The sequence below is a fragment of the Microtus pennsylvanicus genome, chromosome 4, assembly GCF_037038515.1.
Source record: "Microtus pennsylvanicus isolate mMicPen1 chromosome 4, mMicPen1.hap1, whole genome shotgun sequence".
NCBI classification, from domain to species: domain Eukaryota; kingdom Metazoa; phylum Chordata; class Mammalia; order Rodentia; family Cricetidae; genus Microtus; species Microtus pennsylvanicus.
The window spans coordinates 129,588,720-129,608,130 of NC_134582.1; the positions used below are offsets into that span (position 1 = coordinate 129,588,720).

The window sequence follows — 19,411 nt, forward strand, 5'->3', positions numbered from 1 at the left end:
CTTGTTACAAGCGTACCTTGTAAGTTTGCTTTCACTAAGTGAGCTGTTGGCAGGGTTGGCTGGATTTTGACAATTGTCAGACCCTGCCTTTGAGTTCAATTGCTTGCTACACGGCCATATCAACTCACCAGAATCTCTTTGAGTGATCCAAACAGACCACGTCTCTCCGAGCGAGCCCATGTGCATTCAATTTTGAGATCCTGAGCTGTAGTGACTCGGAGAGAAAGAAAAAATAGGGCATGCTTGGGTTGAAGTGCTGAGGAACAAGAGGTAGTAAAGAAGCTATCGGTGCACACTAAGCCACACAGCACATTTTGCATTTTATAAAGCGCATGCCATGCCTCTGTGAAGAGACTCAAAGCACCCGACCAGGGAGGGTACTCTGGTTTGCAGCCTTTGGCACCAAAGCAGGTGTGGAACCAGCGAGGGGCGGGGCCTCATCAAGCTCCCGCCAACAGACCCCGCCCCCTGCGGGTCGCGCATGCGCGGTGTCTCCAACGGCTGGGGTCGGCCTCCAGTGACGTCAGGACGCCTCGCTCCTTGCAGCCTCCCAGCTCCGGAGTCCCTCGCGAGCCGGGGCGGGGCGTCCGGCCAGCTGAGCTGCTCAGGCTGACCGCGCCAGTTTGAATGAAAGCTCCGCAAGATGGCGGCGGCCGGAGCCGAGGCCCCGAGAGGTGAGGCTGGAGCGCAGTGTCACCGGCCGCCAGGTCCGCTCCCGAGGCCCAAGCCCAGCCGGACGGCGATGTGGGCGGGACGCCTCCGCGCGGACACCCCGAGCGCGGTACCCTCGCGGCCGGCTACGGACCCGGGACACGGCGGCTCCGTGCGAGCGGGGGTCCGAGTCCCGCGGGCCCGGGTCCTGGGTGGCGTGTGTGCACGCGCCGCCTCTTTCAAGGGTGAGCAGGAAAAGGACGCGCGCGCGCTGCCGCAGCGGTGGGAGCGGGGCTGAGGTGCGGTGCCCGCGTCCGGGCCGGCCGGCCTGGCATCGCTGTGAAGTGTTTCCGTGAGAAAGTGGGTGTGTGCAGACACAGCCCTGAGCTCCTGGAAACTTTGGGGGGCCCGGCTGGAACTTGCGGGTTATTTATGTGGATGCTGAAGCCGGGGACACACAGTGCGCGTGCGTGCGCCCGAGTCGCGCGCCCTTTGAAAGTCCCGGGTTTGTAAAGCAGCCTGGAATGAAAAGGTGGTTCTCCAGCTTTCTTTCCTCCGCCTCACTCAGATGGTGACACTTTATTATCCCCCGCAACTCTGCTTCCTTGAAGCGTGGCGGGGGTGGGGTGGTGGAAGGATTTTATAAGCGGGATGTCATAAAATAATCCGGACAATGAAACTTTGTTTCCTCCATCGTTATAGGCTGTGGAATATTGTAAACCAAATGATTGCAGGTTAAAAAAAAAAAACTCGGAAATGCTCAAAGTGTAGCATTTCTATTGAGAGGTGCCTTGTGATATTACACATAATGGTCTTCGTTATGACGTTTTCGTATTCAAAACCACCTTCCATTCATTGTAGAGTTGTGTTTTTGGATTCTCAGCTAGGGATAAAAAATTTTAAAACAACAAACACCTTGGGTACGTAACCAAGAGGATGCCCCTTTGCAGATGATTAGCATAAGGAGATTAGCCTTACACAAAACAACCTTAGGATATTTAGATGGAAGCGACTTATAAGACTTTTTATAGCTGTCTTACTCCCAAACCACCACACCTAAACAATCAATGTATTCTTGCAAATTTGGGGAAAAGACTGCCTTTTGCTTGTGCCAGAAATAGTCTTTTGCAGTGACTGGAGCCGGGAAATGATGCTTAACAGTTTTCTGCAATGAAGTTCTTATGTGGGGGGGAGGGGGATGAGTAAGGGATGTGGGGAAGTTAGAGCAGCTGTGTTCTCCCTTCCTTGACCTTCACCTCAGTACAGAACTGCGGACAGCTTGATTGATGCCTTAGTGATACATTTTGTTTGGTCACCTCTGTTTTCACCACTTTTAATGGCTCTGTACCCAGAAAGATTGGGCCCTTGCTAACGTTAATTTCCGGATGGAGCCCAGTTCATTGCTGGCCTCTGTAAAGTTATTCTTAGTATGTCTGACTTTTAAGTCTTGTTTATGGATTATTTACACTGAGTATAGTTTTGTATGCTGGTTTGAGAACAGGGCAGGAAATAAGCATTACTTACGGTGCTCTCCTTTTCAAGTAGATTTTTCTGGTTTATGAATATTGATGATACATTTTACCATGGGCAAAATAAATGAAGCTCAGATTCCTCTTGTAGTATTCCAAAATGGAAAAGGTAGGGTATGGATTTAATTGCAGAACTATATTTCAGATTTAAAAGCTTACTTTGCTATTAAAAGAGATTGAAAGAAGAAAAGGTTACTTTTAAATTGTAATTGTTTTAGAATATATATTAGATATGTTTCTAAAAATATGTCATAGAGGGCTGTTTATTATTAAGAGAACAATTATATTCTGTGTAGAATATAATATAACAGTAAAAAAATTACTGCTTTTTACTTTTGCCTTTATATGTAGTCCTAAGAAAGCCTAGACATGAAATATTTTAAGTGGTCAAGCAAGAATTAGCCATTGTCAGTAAAACAGTAGGATAGAAGTCCAATTCACCAAAAATAGCTCCTTGTCATGTAACTTTTTCTTAAATACACATAATTGGCTTCTTGTTGTGTGCGTTTCTAGACTATTAAATTGTCAGTTGAGAGGTTTTGATGTTTTTGTTTCCTCCTAGTAGCTATTTTATTAGTAAAGAATTCTATTTTCTTATTGTAGCCTGGTGTGTGCCTTGCCTAGTTTCACTTGATACTCTTCAGGAATTATGTAGAAAAGAAAAGCTCACATGTAAATCGATTGGAATCACCAAAAGGAATCTAAACAATTATGAGGTGGAGTACTTGTGTGACTACAAGGTAGTAAAGGTAAGGCAATATCTAGCCCCTTGACAGAGACCTGTTCATACTCAACTATTTCATGTTTCTCTGACATAAAAATAGCCTGAAAAATAAGCAAAGCTCTTCATACTGTTTAAGGTTGTAAGTCATAGATTTTTGTCAAATAACTCTGAAGGGATTTTGAAGTATAAGTGCTCTTACATTAGAGTATTTAGGGTATTTATATCATTTTACATCCAACTCTTGATTATCTCCTTATGGATTACCAGAGCAAATGTTTTATGTCAGATTGACTTTTCCTGTAATTCATGCTGTTCCTGGATCACATTTCCCATAATCACCTGGAAGGAACCTGAGGTTTCAAGCCAGCTGTAGAATTTACTGACTGTCCTCCGGAAGCATCCCCGTTTACATTTCCTGCCATCCTGTCAAACTGGGTTACAAGTTACGGCGTGATAGAATGGGCAGGCTTTCGTGGTCATTTCAAGCCTTTATTTCATATCTTCAACTTCAGCAACTAATTGTACTGTTGCTTTGTTCTTCCCTTTATTCATCTTAAAATGTGTTATTCCAAGAAGCTCTTTGATCTAAACCCTGTAATTATATTTTTGGTAATTCTTTTGCTTATAGCTTTCTGCTGGCCATTAATCTCAGTTCTTGCAGATAAACAATCAAGAATGTATTTAATGTGATTTTTCCATCTCTGCTGAGCCCCTTGGTAAGTCCATTTCTTCCTTTGAATGCCTGTCTTCCTGTGGTAGCATTGCCTTCCCCATGTAGGGATCTTAGTCAAGCTTCCATCTCTACCAGCACCCTCAGTACCCTACCACTGAAAGAGCCTAGCCATGTGCCATCTTTGTTTAGAAGTCCTAGCCTGATCAGCCTAGCTAGGCATATCATCTGATCATATGCAGTAGCTCCATTAGAACATACTTTTAAGCCATGCCTGGTGGCATAGACCTGTAATCCCAGCTGCTAGCAAGGCTGAAACAGAAGGCTCACAGCGAGTTCAGGCCCATCCTGTACAACTTAGACTCTTTCCAGTCCATTTCTGAAAAGTTGTTAAAGGGAACTAAAGCTCAGTGCAGAGCATGTTCCTGGCATTCATAAAGCTCCAGCAGTCCCCCCACCCTGGGAAGAAATACCAAACAAACCAAACTCCTGCAATTCTCATTGTTTAGTTCTACTTGACAAGATTTTTACATGCTTCTTTGTTTTCTTGTATCAGCGGTTTTCCCAATATTTAGTACTGTTTTGGACCTTTTCCTCTTCCCTTGCTTTCTCCTATTCAACTGAAGACTCCTCGCCTTCTGCCTCTATGAATTTAAGCCTTTAGCATTCGATCTTCGTTCACCATGAGTCATCTCTATCTTTGGTCTTTCAAAGGTGTCACCATGTTTTCCTGGTGACTCCCCCAGGACTTTATCTGAACTTGCGGTTTCTTTTTAATTAATTTAGACTGGTTTTTCTATTTAGTCCCAGGCTGGCCTTGAACTCACAGTCATCATGCTCTGGCCTCTTCAGTGCTGTATAAAATACATTTTCCAGCTTTGTGTCTTTTAAATATTAAGCTCTTCTTTTCACTCATTTGTGTCAGTAATATTCACATCTTCTCTAACCTTTGGCTTCCCCTCTCTACTCAAACAGGTATTTTCTTGTATATTCTTTCTTATTTCATTAAAAAACTTTTATTGTGATAAAATTTGCTTATTTAAAGTGTTCAGTTCAAATCTTAGTATACTCTCAGAGTTAGTTTTAGAACCTTTTTCATTAAATTTTTTCATCTTTATTTTTTATTACTGTTTAAATTTCAACCACCAGCCCTAAGCAACTGCCAAATCTATTTTCTTTTTCTGTTGAGTTATGTGCCCCCTCCTTCTTCCTCCCTCCTTAAGGTCTGTGCACCAGAGAAGGACCTCAGATGTCCTGCTCTGCCACTGTCGGATTGCTTTAGACTGGGTCGCTAGCTAAACTTTGGGCTAGGCTGGTAGGCAGCAAGCCGCAGTGATGAGCTTGTTTCTGACCTCAGTAGCACTGGGGTTACAGGTGCATGTGGTTTTGACGGATGTTTTATGACTGCTGGTACTTGAACTCATGTCCTCCTCCTTGTGGAGCAAGTGCTCTTACCTGGGATCCATCTCATCCCAGTTGTTTCCGTCTGGGGGCTATTATAATTAATACTGTTATGTATGTTCGTATGCTAGTTTTTGTATGGACATCGTTTTCTTTTCTCTTGCAGTGGAATTCCTAGGTCATAAGATATTCTTATTTAACTCTTTTGGGAACTGCCAAGCTTTTCCAGAACTCAGCACCATTTTACTTACATATCAGCAGAGTATAAAAGTTTTAGTTTCTATGTAGCTATCCTTGTGAGAAGTGCATTTCATTGTGGGTTATATTTATATTTCTCTAGAGATTAATGATGTCCAACATCTTTTTATCATGCTCTTACTGGACATTTGTAACTGTTGTGGTGAACTAATTATTCAGATCCTTTGCTCATTCTAAAAATACTCTATTTATTTACTTATTTGTGTGTATGTGTGTGTGTGTGCATACATGTGCATTGGTGTGTAGTGCCTGCACATGAGTGTGAATGCTTCTGTGGGCACATGTGGAAGCCAGAAAAGGTCTGTCCATCTTAGCCTTATTTTTTTTTAAGACAGAATCTCTTATTGAACCAGATACATTTTATTTAGGCTAAGGTGAGTGGTCATTGAACTCCCAGAGTCTACCTCTCTGTTCTTCCAACACTAGAACTGCAGGTCCTTGCAGCAGTGCTCAGGTTTTGTTTTTGGGGAGGTGGGGGACGTACTGGGGATTTGAACTCAAGTCCTTATACTTTGCATGCCAAGTGCTCTTACTTACTGAGCTGTCTCCCATCCCTTACTCAGTTTTTAAAGTTGTATTCTATTAAGTTTTTTAGTTATATATTATACCTACAAATCCCTTGTCAGATATATGATTTGTATTTATTTTATCCTGTTAATTTTCTTTTAACTTTTTGGCCCATTTTATTCCAATTTGTGTGTCCCTATCACTGACCACCTATTGTCAAGTTTGAAGACCTTAAAGTTGTCTGGACTAGTTTGTTACATTTACTGTGGTTGATTTTCTTCTTTGGGACTCTCTTGTCTATGGAAGACTGCCTAGATGTAATCTTTAGCAACTTAGCATCTCTGTCCTCCAGTTTCTTTATGAAATAAGGGTAGTGACAACAACACCAACAATTAATTATAGTGCATAATTAATATTGAATGGATTAATATTAATTTTTTTACAATAGATACTGACCTTTAACAATTCAATGACATCAGTGTTTACGGTTAGAGCTATTTGTTTTTATGCTATGTACTTGTGCCCAAGTGTATGTATGTGCATGATCATGCAGGTGCCTATGGGAGGCAGAGGATGCCAGCTCTCTTGGAAGTGGAGTTCCATGTAGTTGTGAACCACTTGATCTGGGTTCCGGGAACTGAACCCAGATCTTCTGCAAGGGCAGCAAGTGCTCTTGATATATGAGCCATCTCTGTAGCTCCTCATTGTTATTCTTTTCACCAACCCCCCAATCTATTTTTCAATGTTCTTCATACTCTCTTTGCTTCTCATTTTTTTCCTCTAATGTAGATTACTTCTTGGTCCTCTTCTCACTAAGAAGCTGCTCTCTAGGTAACCTTTAGCATTTTTTATTGGGAATATGCTAACTCATAATTAGTGAGATGACTACTCAGGGCAGAGTACTAAGTTCCTGTGCAAAGTACTTAATTACAGTGAAGGTGAGTGTTGGCATAATAGAAGGACCTATTGTGCAGAGACTGGGCAGTTATCTATGGGAAACATGTTTTGAAATGAAAAGATAAGGGGGTGGGATCCTGATACAGAAGACAGCCCAACTCCTTCAAGGAATAGAAAATCTGGATAGAACATTGGCATAGTTAAGATGAGCTAGAAGGAGTGCAACTCTTTACAGGCAAAAGGACTTTAGGATTCATCTTGAGGGAAGCACAGAACCATGGAGTCTTTTAAAGTACAGAAATGGCATGACGAGAACGTTACTCTACTGTCAAGTCTTCAGTGGGTAGAGCAGTCAAAGCAAAACAGATGAAAAAGAGCACAAGGACTGGATGAAGAATCCTGAAGAGTAAGCCTCCTGCCATTAACTGGCAGGAAAGATAATAGGGAATCTGGAGGTGTGACTAATGGGAGCTGAAAGAAGAGATAGTAAAAGAGCACTGAGCAGTTGATAAAAGAAAAATCTGTGAAGAATATACTGAAGTTAGCAGTCAAAGGGCTATTCATGCCCTGCAAGTGGTTTCTGTATTGCCATGAACAGAAGAGCCAAAAGAACAATGTGAAGAATAAGTAGGAGGGATAAAAACACAGAGTCAAGTAGTATGGACTCTCAAAGCAGCCTACTCCTGGAGAGAAAAAAATGGTATAATGGCATTTATAGTTTTAAAGTTGTGTTAAAAATTGAGTCATAGTTGTATGCTTTAAAACTTTTTTAATGTTCTAAAGAGCTATATGCTAAAATATACTCTATGACCTCAGAGATTCCTTAGCTATGCAAACATTTATATGTCCAAGGAAGCTTGGTTTTATGTTGCTTTTGAAAAATGGGAGGTGTTTAAATGTTACTTAGAACTAATAGTGAGGCAGAAACCAAAGAGTTGGACATTAAAGAATAATTGGTAAAGTACATCTCTTGTATTATAGCTACATTGACTTACAGTTTAATATCTGTAGGATACTGGCAGTTAGGAACAAGGGCCATATGCTACTAAAAACGAAGTGGGATAGAAGACCTTGAACCTAGAGCAATATGAAGTAACCAGCTTGAGAAATGGGAAAATGCTATCTGATGTCACTCAGTGGTATAGATGAACTCAATGTAGATTGTAGTTGTTATGATTGTTTGTACAAGCCATGCCTACTCCTTCCTCCATCCGCTGAGGCAGGCTGATCTTCAGCTTCTGGCCTGAGCTCACTCTCTTTTTACGTCTTCCTCTGGGAGAGACAGCTTCGCTTCTGCCTCTCTCTCCACTTCTCTGTTTCCCTCCCTTCTCTGTCTCTCTCTGTCTCTGTCTCTCTTTCCCTCTCCCCACTCACCTCCCCTTTTGCCTTCCCCTCCATAGCTCCCTGAATAAATATTTAACCTCATTCTACATGTCCTGTCTATCCATGTTTATGTCTCCTGCCCACCATGTGTCTCCCTGCCTGGGACCAGTCACCCTTGGGGACCGGCAGCTGCCTGGTACTGGCTGCTCCCAGTGCCTGCTGTGTGCCGCCACATGGCCCGCTACCACCATTTGGGACCTACAGCATTTCTGCTGCCTACTGCTGCTGGGGATCTTGCAGCATTTTTAAAAAATCATAACAATAGCCCCACTCCCAATGATAGGCTTTGTCCCTTGGAAAACTTCTTAAGGTATATCAGTATCTCTGAATATCTAGAAGTACTAGTGTATTTACTACCTGGCTCAAACAGAATAGTCTGTATCTAACAGTAGATTAATATTTTTGAAAGACAGCACATCTGAAGTAATTTTTTAGAAATTAGAACAGCAGAAATCATTAAACTGCAACTACTATTTTTCCTCCCCACGACAGGGTTTCTCTGTAATAACTCTGGTTGTCCTGAAACTCACTGTGTACCAGGCTGGCCTTGAACTCACAGAGATCTCTGCCTCCTGAGAGCTGAAATTAAAGGCATGCACCAGCACTGCCCAGCAACCTCAGTTTTTTTTTTTATTATTTTGTGTATGTGAGTGTTCTGCCTGCATATATATCTGTACCACACATGTGCCTGGTGCCCAAGGAAGTGGTGAGCCACTATATATGGGTGTTGGGGATTGAATCCAGGTCCTTTGCAATAGCAATAAGTGCTCTTAACCACTGAGCCAACTCTTCAACCATATAATCCAAATTTTAAGGACTATAAAAGTAGAGCTTTCAGAAAGGACTTTCCTATGGTTGCATAGATTTTTTTTTTCAAGTTTAGGATCTAACCAGGTGTCAGATTCATTTCAACCAACCACCCATCCATCCGTCCATCCATCAATCATCTGATTTATGTTAAGTGTTTTGCCCCCATGTATGTAAGTGTGACATGTGTGTACAGTGCCTACAGAGGTCAGAAGAGGATGTTGTATCCCTTGAAGTTGGAGTTATAGGTAGTTGTGAGATGCTGTGTGGGTTCTGGGAACTGAACCTGAGTACTCTAGATGAGCAGCCAATGCTGTTAATTGCTGAGCCTACACTGGAGTTCCTTTTCTGTTAGACCTTCTGTTGATAATGCTGGTTCTCAACTATTTATATAATAACACTGGTGTTGTGGTATGATATGGACTATGATGGTTATCACAAAAAATGGCAGAAATAAGGAATAGAAATGTAGAAAATGTTTTTCTGCTGGGCACATACCTTTAATCTCAGCACTCAGGAGGCAGAAGCAGAGGCAGGTAGATCTCTATGAGTTCAAAGTCAGCCTTTTCTACGGAGCCAAGGCTACACAGAGAAATCCTGTCTCGAAAAGCCAAAAAGAAAGAAAGAAAATATTATTTTCCTATATTTTCATGTATACGTAAAAGCTTAGATATTCATTATCATATGTTAGCTATAGTCAGTTAAAATTGATAAACATGCAGGCTGGAGAGATGGCTCAATGGTTAAGAGCATTGCCTGCTCTTCCAAAGGTCCTGAGTTCAATTCCCAGCAACCACATGGTGGCTCACAACCATCTGTAATGAGGTCTGGCACCCTCTTCTGGCCTTCAGGCATACAGACAGAATATTGTATACATAATAAATAAATAAATATTAAAAAAAATTGATAAACATGCTGGGTGGTGGTGGCGCACACCTTTAATCTCAGCACTTGGGAGGCAGAGGCTGGTAGATCTCTGTGAGTTCAAGGCCAGCCTGGTGTACAAGAGCTAGTTCCAGAACAGGGCCTGTTACACAGAGAAACCCTGTCTCAAAAAAAAAAAAAAAAAACCCCAAACAAATGAACAAAACAAAAAACCATGACTGGCTCTCATTTTTTTGAAAGTTCATAATATTGTTTTTATTTTTATATTGCATTAATTCTAGAAATTTTTGTTGCACATATAGAAGTATTCAAATTTTGATAGAAGTATTGTGCGTGTTTTGAGGCTATGAAAAAAAAATTCCGTCCCTTCTCATGAATTGCTCATAGTTTAACTTAGAAATGGAAGCATAGGCAAGTTAGTGCTCAGTTCTTGGGCAAGAGAGGCAGGAAAGATGTCACGAAAGAGTTGTTCTTTGAGCTATTTTAAAAGATGAATGGGGGTTTGGAGAGATGGCTCAGTGGTTAAGAGCACTAGCTGTTCTTGCAGAGCATGTGGATTGGGTTTGCTGCACTCGAATGATGACTCAAAACTGTCTGTATTACCAGTTTCAGGGGATCTGCTGCCTTCTGGCCTGTAAGGGCACTCTACACACATGGTGCATATACATGAACATAGGCTTACACACATGCTCATTTTCTTTTAAGTGAAAAGGTTTCTCTACACATAAGATGAGATTAAAATAAATTCTCTAGGCAATTGTCTTATAGCATTCTAATCATGGAGAACTTCGTGAGCAAGCAGCAGAAAACTGGCTTTCAGGTAAGTTCAGTGTGGTTAGAGAGTAGTTAATGAATGGGTTTATAGTGGGATGTTACAGTGAGAGCTATCAGGAACCAATCTCAAGAATGTTGTGTTATTGTTTTTTACACGTATTTATTTAGCATGCTGTGAGTGGGGAATGTACCCTGGCATGTATGTAGGGGTCAGAGAATAACTTTGAGTTGGTTCTCTCCTTGTACCATCTGAGTCCTGGAGATCAAGCTCAAAGAAAGCATTAGAGCTCAAGTTCCAGTGACCCAAAAAGTTGCCTATATGACATATAGATTCATAGCTTTTCTCAGATTCTCAAAAGGATAAACACCCGTTTATATAAAAAGGGGCCAAGAAGCCATGCCAATAAAGAAAGTAGAAAAGATTAGAGAAAGTCATGCCTTGAGCGCTAAGGAATGTAAGGTCGTGACTACTGTTATAGAAGAGAGGTCAGATTAGCTGAGAACAGAAGACTCAGCTGGTTTGGTAGTTAGGTTGTAAGTGGAGTTAAATGCATATGTACTTAAGCTTCACACAGACCATGGCTTCTAAGAATTGTAAGAAGTACTGGAGTGCCCAACAGTAAATAGGGTTTACTGTTTAGTAAATAGGGTTTAGAGTTGCCCACAGTTACTTGTTAGCATTAGCATTGCAATTTTCCTCTCCCTTCAACATTCTCGACTGCAAACTGAACAGATCCATCTTGTAACTGGTTTTGTTTTTTTGATGCTTTATTACAAACCACAACTTTTGCTTTCATCTTGCCTACTGTGTTCCATACATACACACAAAAAGGCAGCCTTTGATAGTAGTCTTTCTGCTTTCTTTGTTCTCTTTTCTAATTGTCTGACCCCTACTGATTACCATCTTTCTGTTTTAATAGTATTGGTTATGTTATTTTGGCATTTAAAATTGAATTGACCTCCACTGATATTTATTTCACATATTGTCTTTTTATTTGTTTGTTTGTTTATTTCATATATACATCTGAGGTATGCTAAAAGCCAAAAAGGTTTTTGGCTTTATTTTTGAATTATAGGTTATTGAATTAATTAAATTTGCCTTATAAGTCCGTGGTTTTTATAAAGTAATCTTATTTTTCAAAAATAAAGTCTTTTTTTTAGATTTTAAAAATGAGATATGCTTATAAAAGACTACAAACCAGAAATAAAATATTAATATTTTCATACTGTTTTGCCAAAATCAATCTTGTTTTTAAAGTATATTTCCTGTACAGGAATTGATTAGTTACCAATGTGGTTGATATATGTATATAAAAACTTCAGTCATTTTAAATACAAGTGACTTATCTAAGATTAACCATTACAGTTATTTGGGAAGTGAACTTCAATGATGTTTCTTTTCATTCGAGTGGTAATTTAATCATGCAGCCTAGAGCCAGTACTTGTCTTTTATTATTTTCTGCAGTAAAAGTGTTGTGTTGCTTTCTTCTGCTATCAAAAGTCAAAACTTAAGAGTTATAGGGAATAGATGAGTTCAGAAAATGCTAGTTGGATCTCATAACTAGTTTTATGTAGGTAGATCTGGTATCAACAGTACTAAATTATCATTACTTGACTGAAGGAAAAAATCTTTAGGCCTTAGGCCCAATTAGACACACTTTGGTGTATATCCAGGCTTTCTATTTCTCCTTTCTGTAATGACCATACATACATAACATACATACATACATGCATACATGTATTATGATCATATAGTTTGTGTACTATATATCGTCAGATCATAATTAAATACATTTTAATAGAAAAAGCCCAAACATATTTTGAACAGTTTTCAAAATGAAACAGTTCTTTTAATTCATATGAATTATGATAGATGAATAGGACATAAAAAATTAAGGTTCTGATAATGAGGATAAGATAAGCTCACTTGTGGGAGTGCAGCTGTTCTTGAACTGAGTTTGTACTTTAGCAGTATACCAAAGACCCCGAGTCATTTGTGTTGAAGTCATGGGCTAGGGATGGGGTTATAACATGGTGTAATGCTTGTCTGGCACGTGTCAGTCCAGAGTTTGAGCTCTAGTACTGTGTGTGTTTTGGGCAGGGGGATGATTAGTAGGTACTAAAACAACTATTATATTCATTCCTACTTAATAGTAAAAGTTAACTGAAATTTTCATAGGCAAATTTATTGCAATAAATAAGTAATTTTTTTAAATATCCACAAATTAAGAAAACACTGGACAGCAAGATGGCTTAGTGCATAAAGGCACTTGCAATCAAGCTGGACAAGCTGAATTTAATCCTTGGGACCCACCTGGTGGAAGTAGAGAACCTACTCTTGCATGTAGTCATCATTCTGCACACATGTATTATGGTACATGTATATGTACCATACAAATATATACATATACACAAATATATATATGTCGTGGGAACTCCTTTAACCAATAACATTTAAGATACAGGCCCACTTTGGGCATGGTCTATGTGTGGCCCTTTTTCTGCTACATTCAGTTCCAGTTCCCAGCACACACAGAGGACTATGGATTGCTACCCTTACTGCTAGTTTATCCCCAAATAAGCCTTTGTTATACTCCATTCCAGGCTATTGTGGAACTCTTTAGTACAACTACAATTCAGGTCCCACATTGGGCGCAATTTTCAAAATGAAGACTACCTTTGTTTCCTGACTGCCAAGATCCGAATAATCATACATAAACTATATTTATTACAGCCCTGCTTGCCCAGCATCTTAGGAGTATTCCTACCTAGCTCTTATATCTTAAATTAACCCACTTATATTAATCTGTGTATCACCATTAGGCTATGGTTTACCATAAGGTTTCAGTGTCCTCCTTTTGCAGCTACATGGCATCTCCTTGACTCCGCCTACTCTCTGTATCTCTGTTCTGATTTCCCACCTGGCCATATTCTGCCCTGCCATTGGCCAAAGCAGCTTCTTTATTAACTAGTGTAATAAAACATATTCACAGCATACAGAGAGAAATCACATATAAGATGTCATGTAAAAAAGTTAAAAATAACAAATGTTTAATCACCATAGTTATTTATTTTTTTAGTTTTATGTGTGTTGGTGTTTTGCCTATATCTATGTCTGTGTGAGGATGTCAAATAACTAGAGTTATAGGCAATTGTGAATTGCCATGTGGGTGCTGAAAATTGAACCCAGGTCCTCTGGAAGAAGAGCCCTTGCTCTTAACTAGTGAGCCATCTCTCCAGCCTCCCACCCACCTTGATATTTTAGGAGCATTTCTGAGCTTACTTTACCTTAGGGTCCGTGGTTATGTGCTAGCTGTTCTAAGACAAGAAATTACTGAAAGACATCACTTTAGAATTTACTATTATTGTACACGAACTGCCTTTAAATTAGGCCCTTAGCAGAGTCAGCTGACCTTAAGGAAAGAAACAGTCACTGTGTGTAAAAGAGACTTCAGAAACCATGGTGGACAATAACATTCTAGGTGATAAGTGGATCTTTGCTGTCCTTCATGCCTCCTACTTAAGCTACACAGGTTTCTCTAAATGAGGTCTGCATTTATTAAAATGTTAATATCTGGTAGAAACAATGATGTGAACTGCAGTGTTACTTTAATTTCTTGGTAACCACATACAAAGTAGTAATTGGTTTCAATAATATATTTAATTCAATATCTGTAAAATGTTTCAACCTTACAGGCATTTTTAAAGGTATATTTTTGCACCTCCCATTCTTGAAATTCAGTGCAGTATTTATGCTCAAAGAACATCATTTGAGTATAGCCACATTTCAGGTTCTCAGTAGCTACATGTGGCTAACAGTGATTATCCAGCTTATCTTTAGAACATCTAAGGGATGTGTGACCATGACGTTGAGGATATAAATTCCCACATGTCCAGTGAACATTATTATAGCCCTTAGAGAATACATGGTACTATGCTGGCCATATGAGCCACTAGCCTAATGTTTGCTTTGGGACCATCTGTTTCCATGATCAAGGTAAATAATTTTTTGTTTGACCTAATACTGTTTGAAATCATAGGTTTCTGTGCCTTTATCTTTCTCTAGATAGGATGCTTTGGTCTCTTGTCAGATGTTACATCCCATTAAATAGTGTGTTTCAGATAGCATACAAAAGTTCTGTTTATCTGACTTACACTTTACTTGGCTCTTCATATATTTTAAATTATTAAGAGAAATGCCACTATAGAGACTGTCATAATCTGAATTATATTTTCTTTTCTATTTTAAGGATGTAGAATATTACCTTGTAAAATGGAAAGGATGGCCAGAGTCTACGAATACTTGGGAGCCCTTGAGCAACCTCAGGTGTCCACAACTGCTGCAGCAGTTCTCCAGTGACAAGAATAGTTTCTTATCTCGGGTAAAGAAAGGGAAGGCAATCACTCCAAAAAACAGTAGGAAATCCTTGCCACCTGCTGTTGCTGAGTACATTGTAAAGAAAGCCAAGCAAAGAATAGCTCTCCAGAGATGGCAAGATTACCTCAACAGAAGAAAGAACCACAAAGGGATGATATTTGTTGAAAATACTGTTGACTTGGAGGGCCCACCCTTAGACTTTTACTACATTAACGAATACAGGCCAGCTCCAGGAATCACCATAAACAATGAAGCTACCTTCGGATGTTCGTGTACAGACTGCTTCATGGGAAAGTGTTGTCCTGTTGAGGCCGGAGTTGTTTTGGCTTATAATAAGAACCAACAAATTAAAATCAAACCTGGCACTCCCATCTACGAATGTAACTCAAGGTGTCAATGTGGACCTGATTGTCCCAATAGGATTGTACAAAAAGGCACACAGTATTCACTGTGCATCTTTAGAACTAGCAATGGTTGCGGCTGGGGTGTAAAAACCCTTGTGAAGATTAAAAGAATGAGTTTTGTCATGGAATATGTTGGAGAGGTACATTAAATTTCTCCTATGGATATGAGCTATATACTTTCAAAAAGTTACCTTTCTACCTTATTAATGTAAATACGTGATACGTTTTGATGTTATCATTTGCAGATATGTAGAAATTCATTCTCAGGTTTAGGAGAAAGGTTCACTGGTATAGTTAAAAATGTAAAACTTTTTATATGAGCAAATAGATAATAAAATAAGTTAATAGTTGGCATTCATTCATAACCACTGAAGCATATTTTTTTAAATTTTTTTATATGTATGTGTGTGTGTTTAGTTTTTCAAGACAGGGTTTCTCTGTGTAGCCCTGTCTGTCTGGAACTCACTCTGTAGACCAGGCTACCTTGAACTCAGAGATCCGCCTGCCTCTGCCTCCAGAGTGCAGAGTGCTGGGATTAAAGATGTGCACCACCACCACCTGGCGCCCATATTTTTTAAAATTAACTATATTTACACAGAAGTCTTAAGAAGAAAGTCAGGCCTACCTACATAAATGCTGACATTGAAACTTTGAAGTTCCATTTATTTCATTATTTGGTCCAGTATGATTAAATTTCTTTTCTGTTTTGTATCAGTATGAAGGACATTACTGAGCAGAAAATATTTTTAGTATTATCAAATATGTATAAAGCATTTATTGCCAGGCGGTGGTGGTGCATGCCTTTAATCCCAGCACTCGGGAGACAGAGACAGGTGGATTTCTGTGAGTTTGAGGCCAGCTTGGTCTACAAGAGCTAGTTCCAGGGTAGGCTCAAAAGCTACAGAGTAACCCTGTCTCCAAAAACTTTTTTTTAAAAAAAAGCATTTATTATAATAATAACTAAATAAACACTACCCTGAACTGCAGAGCATTCTCTGATTACCAAATCCTAGCATATTTCCTTTGATAACTATCATATGCATAAGTGTTAACATAGTACTCATCATGGGCCACAGCTAAGCACCTTAGTATATTAGCCCCCTAATCTTCAAGTTTCTGAAAGAGGACTTATCTCCACTATTACAAATGAAGAAACAGGCACAGAGAATTTTAGCTAAGAATATACATCACTTTGGCTAGTGTTGATGTCTTCAGCTGAATACTGACCAAGCTGTGACAGATTCCATGGTAACAGGGATGTTTGGAACCTAGCCAGTGCCTGATGCTTGAAGCTGAATTACATCCCCAGCCCTAGGCCATGATTTTGAGCTGAAGCTTCTGTACTGAAAAACAAAGCTTTCCAAATGGCTCATTGCATGTATAACATAAAGCCTGTTGTATAACAAGTTTCCATGTGTTATTCCTCATAGGACATTGGTTCTCAACCTGTGGGCCGCAACACTTTGGGGATCGCAAAGCAGATATTTACATTATAGTTCCTAGCTATAACAAAATTACAATTATGAAGTAGCAATGAAAATAATTTTATGGTTGGGGTGACCTCAGCATGAGGAACTGTATTAAAGGGTCGCAGCACCAAGAAGGTTGAGAGCCATGCTGGAGAGCCTTTTGAGACTGCATACTCTTGTGAAGGTAACCTTGTTCCTCTGTCCTGTCGAGCATAGGTGGGCAGCTCTTTGCACACAGGATTATAATGCAGGTAGTACAGAACCATATATCAGTTTATATCAGATTTCATTTTCAGTAGTCCTCTATACCATCACTTTCCCTCATTTCTATACTGTTTTTCTATCTAGTTTTTAGTTCATATGAATGTTTGTTTTGATGACACTTGAATTTCTTTTTAAATATTTGTATCAATGTTAGTAGCTTAATAATGCTTCTTTGGCTCCACAGTGGCTGTATAATATTCTGTGGTTTTACAGAGCACTGTGTCACCTGTAGTCCAAGCTATGCAAGAAATGGAGGTAGAAAGATCTTTGGAGTTTAGAAGTTTGAGAGAGCCTGTCACAAAAAGAAAAACATAAAACTACAGTTCTGTTGTTTCTCCCCACCTTAGGTGATCACAAGTGAAGAGGCTGAGAAGCGTGGACAGTTATATGACAACCAAGGAATCACCTATCTTTTTGATCTGGACTATGAATCTGATGAATTCACAGTGGATGCAGCGCGATATGGAAATGTGTCCCATTTTGTGAATCATAGTGTAAGGAGCAGTAAGACAAATAGTTCAGTTTAGTGCTGTTTGGATGATTTCTCCTTAACTGGAAGATAACTTTTTATATAGCCATTCATAGTATTTTAATATGAGGGCTTCTATTAAGTCAGGACATTATTGCTATAATATAACATACATATTGAGGTATTTACCAATTACTATGTTCTACTAGTCTTTATATCTCACTTCATTTAAACTTTCCAATAACTTTATAGGGTAGATAGATAACTTCATAGCAGAAGAGAGCAATTAATAAGCAAAGGAGTTAAGCAAAAGTTTTGAAGACTGAACAAAGTTATCTTATAGAAGTTAATACTACTAAATTGTACTGTGTGCAGTAACCCTTTATCTTAGCCACATTTTATTCTCCATATTTTCAGTTTCCTACTTAACTGTAGTCCAGAAATACCCAGTGGGAATTCTAGAGATAATCCATTCTTACTTTTAAGTTGTTTGCTATTCCTATAAGTAGGTGAAATCATCTGCTGGAGACTTGACCCATCCTTTTGTTCAGGGTATATACACTGTAGATGCTACCTCTCTGGGTTATCAGGTCAACCATTACAGTATTATTTGTGTTCAGGTGACCTTATTTTACTCAGGAATTGCCCAGAAGCACAAGATTAGTAATGCTAGCAATTTGGATTTGCCCAAGTGTTTCCTTTAAGCAACAAGGCTAAAGTACAATAAGATAGTTCCATAGAGACACAACAGTCATATAACTTAACATTGTTCCATTTTTGTTATTTGTTAATCTCTTACTGTGTCTGAAAGTTATAAGTATATATGTATAGGACAAACCCCTACAATATAGGGTTTGGTACTATCACCAGTTTCAGTCATCTGAGGATAAGGAAGGACTACTGTACAGTTTAAGGTAACAGAGTTGTTTTGTTTTGTTTTGAATGTCAGTGTGTTAATACTACATTAAAGCATTTAGGATTATTTCCCTAAATTATAAATTAGTATTCTTTAATTTTTAGTTCATGTTTTAAAAAGTTAGATCTGCAGTCTTTTCTTTTTAAGATTTTATTTGTGTATGTGTGTATATATGTGCATAGGTGCCTGTGGAGGTCAGAGGGGCAGGAATCAGACCCCCTGGAGCTGAAGTTACAGGTGTTTGTAAGCCTAATGGGGGTGCTCAAAACTGAACTCAGGTCCTCTGCAAGAGCAACAAGTGAGTGCTCTTAATTGCTGAGCCATCTGGCCAGACCCCTAGAACCACAATTCCAGAATCTTCTACTTTATAAAACTTGTTTCCAAAACTAAGGACAATAATAATTATTGGGCACCTTCTAAGTACCAGACAATAAGCCCAGTGAGGTTAGTACTTTTGGCATTTATATATATGTGGCAGATAATAAAAGAAGTTATGTCTTAGATAGTATGACATGTAGCCAAGTTAAAATGTGTGGTGGATTGCTTACCAAGAATTGTATGTGAATCTCAGTGAAATGTAAGAGACTGTCTAGACTTCCTTTTTGGTTGCCTAATTTGTTTAAATGTTTGTAAAATAATTTCTTAACGACAAATTTGAGATTTAGCCATCCTCAGTATCTTAGGGGATTAGTCACGAGACCCCCTGCAGGTGCCAAAATCCTTATTAGTTCCTTATGTTAAATTTGAGACATATATAATAACTCATAATCCTCTTTTATCCATTAAATCATCTGTAGATTACTTCTAATGCCTATTAGAATATAAATAGTTGTATTCACAGACTGAGGACAAGATCACTCAGCCTGTACATATACAAGACTATGGTAGGATTTTTCTTTTCTAGTTGACTCTGCAGTTGGTTGAGTACAGACGTGGAACCTATGAGTACAGAAGGCCACTCTACCACCAACATATACTTCCTCTTTGGGGAAGATTAAACACCAATTTAAATTTCTTGGTTTGAC

The 19,411-nt window shown here is 39.2% G+C and overlaps 1 protein-coding gene across 1 annotated transcript; it reads left to right on the forward strand.

Moving 5' to 3' along the window:
- Positions 1–558: 558 nt before the first annotated feature.
- Suv39h2 (SUV39H2 histone lysine methyltransferase) lies at positions 559–15,627 on the forward strand. Its single transcript, XM_075970481.1, has 3 exons — positions 559–896; positions 2,784–2,929; positions 14,737–15,627. Exons 1-3 carry the CDS (start codon positions 644–646, stop codon positions 15,415–15,417), a joined length of 1,080 nt encoding a protein of 359 aa, XP_075826596.1. The 5' UTR covers positions 559–643; the 3' UTR covers positions 15,418–15,627.
- The last annotated feature ends 3,784 nt before the right edge of the window (positions 15,628–19,411 follow it).